Source organism: Propithecus coquereli, unplaced genomic scaffold (assembly GCF_000956105.1).
Source record: "Propithecus coquereli isolate 6110/MARCELLA unplaced genomic scaffold, Pcoq_1.0 Scaffold35, whole genome shotgun sequence".
NCBI lineage: Eukaryota > Metazoa > Chordata > Mammalia > Primates > Indriidae > Propithecus > Propithecus coquereli.
In genome coordinates this window covers 4,295,933-4,305,430 of record NW_012149174.1, presented here as the reverse complement: position 1 = coordinate 4,305,430, position 9,498 = coordinate 4,295,933, and the positions used below count along the sequence as shown (strand labels likewise).

Below are 9,498 nucleotides of genomic sequence, written 5' to 3'. Positions count from 1 at the left end.
AACTCCTGAGCTCAAACAATCCACCCGCCTCGGCCTCCCAGAGTTCTAGGATTACAGGCGTGAGCCACCGCGCCCGGCCTATGTCTTTAGAATACCTGAAGATAAAATATTTTAACTCCTCCTTCTTGGTAAGAATTTTTGAAGTTCTGTTTTAAAGAAAAAAAACTTTATCCTTTCTTCAGATACGTTGATAGGGAACTAGGATAAATTATGTACCAAAAATATGGAAATTATATTTTGGCACATAATTATGCTTCTTTTTGGTACTTACTATATATTTTGCTTTCTGTTACAAATGTTTATATACATTTTACATCCTCAACTAGATTATAAATGACTTGCAAGCAAGAAACAGGTTATTTCATAATTACATTATCCATTATGCCTAATGTGGCACTTTACACATAGTAGGTTCTCAATAAATATTGGTAGAATGTGGAATTATTAAATAATCACATAAAAAATTACTTAAAATTAATAGTAAAAAAGGAGGCTATTTTATTCTTAATCATATTGTAATGAAGACTATTTTAAACTCTATGCAGTGATGATACACACAAATATTTAAACTATTTATGTGCCTCAACTTGACATAATTTCATGATAACTTGATGGCAATCACATTTAAATATATTAGAATATTTTTGTAATAATGCTATTCTAGAATAGCAACTTTAATAGCTGGGAAAACATGTTAATAATGGCCATTAACCTGAAGGAAACAGGGAACATTAAACATTTTTTTTCAAAAATAAATGTATAAGTTTAAACATTCCACTATAATATTTATGAGCAATTTATAAAATGCAAACTATCAAATGTTTCAGTTAAAGAATAATTTAGACTATATTTTATAATTTTTCCAGTGTACACATGGATGAATTATATAAAAAAGATTCTTTTCTCCTTTAGTGTATTTGACTATTACTATCTAAAAATCAAAATTAATTCTACTTGAAGTCCTTGATTATCAATCAATATGATCTTAGTCAGTGAACAGAAGTAAGTGATTTTTTTACCTTCAGGACAGCTATGAATGGTACAAAGTTAGCTCTTTGGAGTCCATTTTTATAGAGATCTGAAAGAAAAAGTTGACATTAGCTTTTTACTTAGCCTACATCATAATGTTAGTTTATGATTCAGCCTGGCAAATAGAGCTTTCTACTGATTTAAAAAAAAAGATATAGGAACAACAACCAAAAAAAGGCCAAAAGTGTTTTTATTCAGATACTACCAAAATTCATTATAATTTTAATAAGAGAAAAAAATAACAGTCACAGAAAGATCAAAGTCATTCAATCAAATTAGCTTTAAACTGTAAGAAGAAGCAATAATAGAATTTTGAAGATATCACTTCCAAAATCCTAAGTCAATAACCTAACATAAGAAGGTTACATATTTTAAAGTACTTAATACTTGAATATATAGGATTCTACTAGGAAAGAAAACAGTCTCCTTTTCTCAGTCCATAATAAAAGTTCTCAGTAAAGAATTAAAAGTTATATAATAAGATTAACCTTTTAGAAAACACATCAATAGAATTGTTCATGTATATATATCAAGGTTATATATTTGATATCAAGGTAAAGAAATGATACTTTAAATGAAATTGTCTAAAAATTAAAATTCCATTCTTAATAAACTATAAATGTAATATTATTATATCACAAACAGGTAGTATTTATCACCATAGAAAGATGTTTTAAATATATGTATGTGTCACAGTGTATATATGTTCACACACATATACATACACATAAACATGCCTATTGTCAGGAACAAACAAGTGGAACAGGGCAACATATTTTAAGCTTTACATATTTTCCTTTAAAACTGGAGACTACTTAGAAAATGTTTTCAAAAGGTTGAAATTTTATTACATATAAAACATTCCTTTTAAAAGTCACTCTATAAAGCCATGAGATTTTTTTTAATTATAAAAATAGGAACAGTAAAAAGGTTTTTCAATAATAAAAAACACAAATTAGATTGTGTGTCTCAATTATTTTTTTTTTAAGTATGGCATTATGGTATCTTTTCTATGTTTTCTTATTTAGAGAACATTTGTAACTAAGGTAAGACTTCGAATGCCACATTTACTTATGGAAATAAAATATGGTCATTAGGAAACATTTATTCTCTTTAGAAAAATATTCATCACAACATCATTACAGTAAGGAAACTATTTGCATAAGCGCTTTGGTTAATTAAGGACTAGAGGTTTCAATTCAGTTACATTTAAAATTTTTATTTAAGGATATCACAAAAGGTAAGATAACACTGGCCAGGCTGTTTGGATTTTAAAATTCAAAATGAGAACTTTTCTTTCCTATATGCAATACCTCTATTGAGTAAGATGGTTAAAGTGCAGGAAATGGGTTTAAAAGTAAGCATTTTCCGCCCAGCGCAGTGGCTCACACCTGCAATCCTAGCACTCTGGGAGGCCCAGGTGGGAGGATCGCTCGAGGTCAGGAGTTCAAGACCAGCCTGAGCAAGAGTGAGACCCCGTCTCTACTAAAAAATAGAAAGAAATTATCTGGACAACTGAAAATATATAGAAAAAATTAGTCAGGCATGGTGTGGTGCATGCCTGTAGTCCTAGCTACTCAAGAGGTTGAGGCAGGAGGATCGCTTGAGCCCAGGAGTTTGAAGTTGCTGTGAGCTAGGCTGCGCCACTGCACTCTACTCTGGACAACAGAGTGAGACTTTGTCTCCAAAAAAAAGAAAGTATTTTCATAGCCTTCCTAATTACCACGTTGTTAGGGAAGGTGCGTAAAAACACTGCCGTATGATTAAGAGTTGACAGCCATGATTGCCAGAAAGTGGTAAAAATTGAAAATAAGATAATTTTTAAAACACATTCAATGTTTACAGCAGCTTTATTCATAATAGCTAAAACTTCAGCTTTATTTTTAATAGCTGAAAACTGGAAGCAATCCAATAATGTCACCTAACAATGTCCATCATTAGGTGTATGGATAAATAAATTGTGGCTTATCTGTACAATGAAATACTACTCAGCAATAAAAAAGATAAACTATTCATACACACAACAAAATAGATGAATCTTAAAATAATTATGTAGAGTAAAAGAACCCACACCAATAAAATGATTATATACTGCATGCTTCCATTTATATAAAACTCTGGAGCCCTTTTGACTCTCTGAGCAGCACCATGGCGGTTGACAAGCACCTTACAAAGGGCAGCAAAAAGGGAGCCAAGAAGAAAATGGCTGATCCATTTTCTAAGAAAGATTGGTGTGGCATGAAATCACCTGCTACGTTCCATATAAAAAACATTGGAAAAACACTAGTCACCAGCACTCAAGAAACCAAAATTGCATCTGATGGCCTCAAGTTCATGTATTTGAAGTGAGTCTTGCTAATTTTTGCAGAATGATGAGGTTGCATTTAGAAAACTCAAGCTGATTACTGAAGATGTTCAGGGCAAAAACCGCCTGCCTGACTAACTTCATGGCATGGATCTTACCTGTGACAAAATGTGTTCCGTGGTCAAAAAATTGCAGACCGTGATTGAAGTGTATGTTGATGTCAAGACTGCCAACGGTTATTTGCTTTATCTGTGTTGGTTTTACTAAAAAATGCAACAGTCAGATACAGAAGACCTCTTACACTCAGCACTAACAGGTCCACCAAATCTGGAAGAAGATGATGGAAATCATGACCCAAGAGGTGCAGAAGAATGACTGGGGAGAAGTGGTCAGTAAATTGATTCCAGACAGTATTGGAAAAGACATAGAAAAGGCTTGCCAACCTATTTATCCTCTCCATGATGTCTTTGTGAGAAAAGTAAAAATTCTGAAGAAGCCCACGTCTTAATTGAGAAAACTCATGGAGCTTCATGGTAGAGGTAGCAGTTCCGGAAAAGCTACTGGGAATGAGACGGGTGCTAAAGTTGAATGAGCTGATGGATATGAACCACCAGTCCAAGAATCTGTTTAAAATTCAGACTTTGGATAATGACAAATACAAAGTCCTATTTGTGATGGTTAAAAAAAAAGAAACAACTCTAAAACATGCAAACTAACCTATAATAACAACAGAAAGCAAATCAGTGGTTGCCTGGGGAAGGAAGGGCAGGTTTGGCAGTAAGAGATGAAAAAAGGGCACATGGAAACTTTTGGGGGTGATGGAAATGTTCATTATATTGGTTGTGGTGATAGTTTCACAGATGTATACGTATGTCAATATTTTTTAAATTGTGTCCTTTAAATATGTGCTGTTTATTATACGTGAATTATACCTTAATAAACTCTTTTAAAAATTTATTGGTTCTTAGAAGACTCCAGGAGAAATAAACAAAAAAGTAAAAAAGAAAAAAATTAAATAATTTTTTTAAAAGAAGAAAAGAAATTATTGGGAAAAAAGCCCATTTACAATATTAGTGAATATCAAAGACCACAATATTATAGGATTAAAATTAAGATATTACACTAATGAAAGTTTATCTATGCTAAGGTAACCTTTTGGTCCTTCTTATAGAATCGCATCTTTTTTTAATGGACATACAAGGCTCTGAGAAGAATTTAACAAGTGTGTACCTTTTAGTATGTTAATGACAGTGAGAGATGTAAAGGCCCATTTGTAATAGTCTTGATTAAAAGATTTCCACTCATCAGCAAAGTTAAAGTAGAATAACAATGACTTTAAGTCTTGGAGACTTAATTTTTTAAAGGGTTAACTTTTTTGAAAAATCAGACTTTACAATGATATATAATTCAAAACTTTATGCTCCGAGTATTTTCTAAACAGAATTCTAAAGAGAAATCATTTAGCTTAAAAACCTTTAGGTTTTTATAGGACACTTAAGTGAAAAAGGACCGTACTCATTAAACTGAAGAGTTTTTTGCAATTCAAATATTATGCTAATTATCAATGCAATAGATCCATCTCCGGAAATGTTTTTTAGCCACCAAAATTTTTAATATTAGTTGTTTAATATTATTTTTCTTAGACATAAAGATTTTATAGTACATTTATATCAACATTTGTCATTATTTACTAAATACTATTTAAAAATTCAGCAGTTCCTGCCTATGATTTCTTAGTGATCTCTATACAGACCTAAATGAGTACTTGGTCATATAAGATAGAATACTGGAATTATGGGACATTCATTTTGTAGAAATTGGTATAAGTAACTCCAAATTCTTCACAGTGAATAACTATAATAATACTTACAAATTAAATACATACAAAGAGGATTTTTAAAGTAATTACAAGTACCTACATAAATACTTTGGAGATGTACATGGATATACTGATCTTTTTCTTAAAAATCCAAATATCAAATCCAAGACGGTGAATAATGCTTACTTACATATGTGCATATTGGTTTAGAGTAAAATAAAAACTTTTAAGACGAGTCATTAAAAGTCTCTCGATAAATTAAGACAAAATAATTATATGATTTTATGGAACCAATCTGATTTATTCTTCCAGCAGATCCCTATTGTAGTATAGACTAAAAGAAAAGAGGACCTTTAGACTATTTAAGCAGCAACAACTTTGCTTCTTTAAAAAAAAACTAAAGTTCAAACAATATTTTACTAGATATAATAGTATATTATAGTTTGATATTCAATTCAACTTACATTTATTAATTCCTACTATATCTTCACTGAGATGAGTGCCAAAGACAAAACATAAATAAAAGAAGGAACTCAAATTTACAGAATACCTCTTACAACCCAGGCAATTTGCTAGTTACTGTACACAAATCATAGTAACCCTACGAAGTAGATATTTTTACCTCTATTTTACAGATAAAGAAACTGACATTTAGGGTTTTAAAAATAATTTGTTGAATTCCCAGCCAGTAATTGGTGGACCTAGGATTAGAGCCAAGGACTTTAATGACGCAAAAACTTACAGACTTTTTCAGAACCATGCTGTCACCAGTGGGTTTATGACAGCTGACAGACACAACCAGACCATGATCATTATAGGAGGTTAAAAAGGACACAATGTATAAACAATACTCAGAGAAGGAAGCTAGTCATTTTATCTAGGGGTTCAAGGCAGCTTTGTAGAGGCAACAACGGGACTACATTGGAAAATGAACAAGGTGCCATCAAGCAGAGAAGTTGGAAGGGTATTCTCAACCAAGCATCAACATGAGCTTAGGACTCTTCCTGTACCTTCTTTTATAATACTACCCAACCTATTGATCAAATGCCACATTCTATATCAAGCCATCCTTAAATCCATTGCAGCAGACAAACTTTTAGAGTGGCCTTCCATGATCCCTGCAGCTGGTGTTCATACCTTTGTGTAAACATTGGACACCATGAACAAAAGACCATTATCCCTCAAAATAGGAAAGAAATGCAGTAAGAGCTATAACTGCCCCAGTTTAGTGTCTGGGAAACGTGCATAGGCTGCTGCACAGGAAGGGGGAACCCAGGCAGAGCCTGGCAGTCTCCCTAACATGAGGAGAAATACTGGAGTCCAAGGAAGAAAAAGCTGCTAGAGTCTACAGGACAGAGTCCCAGAGAAAAGAGAGCGGCCCAATGAGAGCACCCTGGAGACCAGCTGAGGGGCCCAGTTGAGTCCTCAGCTGAGTACTGACCAGCACACGTGTGAGGAAACTACCTGAAGCTGGAGAAAGAATCATCTGAAAGTATTGGAGGAAACCGTCACAGAGACTCACACACGGATGGGAATAATACCTGTTCCCACTAGTCAGATTGGAAAACCTCATAATTCGTGAGGCATTAGGTAGAGACAGGATTTGCCTCAGTAGTGAGAAAAATTAGTCTTAGATTAAATGGTGCTCTGATCCTGCCACACAAAGCTTAAAAGCCATGCCCCACCCCCGACAAATCAAACTGTTTCTAAGAAAGAGAACAAAGCTCAAGGATATATATAGGAATAGAAAAATATCCAATATCCAACACGGTAAAATTTACACGTCTAACATCCAACAAAAAATTACCACGCATGTAAAGAAACAAGAAAATATGACCCATGATGACTCCTTATCAATAGAAACAGATCCAGGAATGACAAAGAACATGAAAACAGTTATTGCTGTATCCCATGTGTTCAAACAGCTAGAGGAGAGACTGACATGTTAAATAGAGACAAGGAAAATATACATTTTAAAAAAGGGCTGGGCACGGTGGCTCATGGCTGTAATCCTAGCACTCTGGGAGGCCCAGACAGGAGGATCACTTGAGCTGAAGAGTTTGAGACCAGCCTGAGCAAGACTGAGAAAATTAACAGCATTTACGTCACTTTCCTTTCTCTTTCTTACTCCTTGGTTCTTTCCTTCCTTCTATACTTCCTTCCTCCCTAACTCCTAAACTTCCAGTTTAGAACAATAAATGAAATTCAATTTATTCCACAGAGGTTCTCTACCACCACTATCTTGAGCATAGGGGCTTATTTTAAAAGATACCAACACAGGTTGAGTGTCTCTCATCCAAAATGGTTGGGACCAGAAGTATTTTGGATTTTTTCAGATTTTGTAGTATTTGCATATACTTAATGAGATTTCCTGGGGATCAGACCCAAGTATAAAAAGAAATTCATTAAATTTATTTGTTTCATATATACCTTATACACAATAACTTTGCTGAAGAATCCTAAGGACAATCAATATACAATATTTTTAATAATTTTGTACATGAAACAAAGTCTATATACATTAAATAATCAGAAAGCAAAAGTGTCACTAACTCAGCCACCCATGTGGACAATCTATAGTGATTTGGCATCACCATCATTCCTGACTCTGGATTTATATGCTACTGATAAGCAATCACTTCCTTGGAAGGCAGCTATGCTCATGACTATACCACCAATGCAGCAATCACTTTCTTATACTTATTCACACATAAGTACTTAACAAATATGACATATTTGCCGGGAGCAGCAGCTCACACCTCTAATCCTGGCACTCTGGAAGGCTGAGGCAGGATTGCTTGAGGCCAGGAGTTAGAGACCAGCCTGAACAAGAGCAAAACCCCATCTCTACAAAAAATACAAAAATTAGCCAGGCATGGTGGTGCATGCCTGTAGTCCCAGCTACTTGGGAGGCTGAGGCAGGAAGATTGCTTAAGCCCAGGAGTTTGAGGTTGTACTGAGCTATAATGATAACACTGCACCCTAGCCCAGGCAACAGAGTGATACTCTGTCTCAAAAAAAAAAAAAAAAAAGATATATCATTAATACAGTGAAAAAATAATATGTTCAGGGTAAGTAAGCAGCACAGTAACATCACCAGAATACCTGTAACGGCTGTTAAATAACAGTAACAACAAACAGTGGCAGGCTTTCCATCCCCACCTACCATGCTAAGTTTTGATTAAAAGCTGTACACTGTATTTTATGTTTATAGGTGAGAAGAAACATCAGAAGTAGTTGAAGGGACCAGGAAGTGGATCCTCTAGGGATGAGCAGGCATTCTGCTAGACAGATTTTCTAAATGTTTCCTTCAGAGTCATCTGCCTCATTAACAACAGTTTTTGGCTTAGAAGTCTCTCTTTGATTTTATAAACTGACATGATTTTTTGTTCTGTTGTGAATGCATACTGCTCTGGTCCTTCGATAAGCCCATCACACATTTTTTGACTGCAACTTGTCAAAACACAAGGTGAGGTGTGGAATTTTCCACTTGCGGTGTCATGTCAGTACTCAGAAAGTTTCCATTTTGGGGTACTTTAGATTTCAGATTTTCAGATTAGAGATGCTCAACCTGTAACGTGTTTGTTGACATATAAATTAAAAAGTCAGAAAGAAAAGTCAAAGTGATCTACCCATCTACTGTTGTTAACTTACTGCAAAGCTAATGTTTCCAATGAAAACGGCTTTAGAGATGAAATCCTTTCCATCAATCCTACAAATACTCCTGTAAATCAAATTCCTTTTTTCCCCTACTGTTTGTTTTTTTTTTTTTTTTGAGATAGAGTCTCACTCTGTTTCCCAGGCTAGAGTGCCGTGGCGTCATCCTAGCTCACAGCAACCTCAAACTCCCGGGCTCAAGCGATTCTCCTGCCTCAGCCTCCCGAGTAGCTGGGACTACAGGCATGTGTCACCATGCCCGGCTAATTTTTTCTACATATTTTTAGTTGTTCAGCTAATTTCTTTCTATTGTTAGTAGAGACAGGGTCTCGCTCTTGCTCAGGCTGGTCTCTAACTCCTGAGCTCAAACAATGCACCCGCCTCGGCCTCCCACAGTGCTAGGATTACAGGTATGAGCCACCGCGCCCAGCCTCAAATTCCTTTTTTATTCAAATAATAATTGTCTACTCTCCACTTTAGATATCCTATCACATTTTAAATGATGCAATGCCCTATAACAGTGGTAATGGGAATCCAAGGAAATTATAGGCTCCAGAAGGTCTTTTTTTTTTAAGAACCATGAAAATGCTAATTTTCTCTTTATAAAATACTACACAAAATTTGATTGCAAAAATACTACCATCTATATACTTATATATTTATTTTCAGTAAGGTCAAACACCAATGA

General features: G+C 34.6%; 1 protein-coding gene and 1 pseudogene across 1 annotated transcript in view; one reads left to right on the top strand and one right to left on the bottom strand.

Moving 5' to 3' along the window:
• Positions 1–9,498, bottom strand: part of LACE1 (lactation elevated 1) — a 213,180-nt gene that overhangs the window by 130,209 nt on the left and 73,473 nt on the right. Inside the window, 1 exon segment of the mRNA XM_012651169.1 lies at positions 1,020–1,078. Coding sequence (XP_012506623.1) covers positions 1,020–1,078 — 59 coding nt within the window.
• On the top strand, positions 3,178–3,965 carry LOC105815905 (annotated as a pseudogene).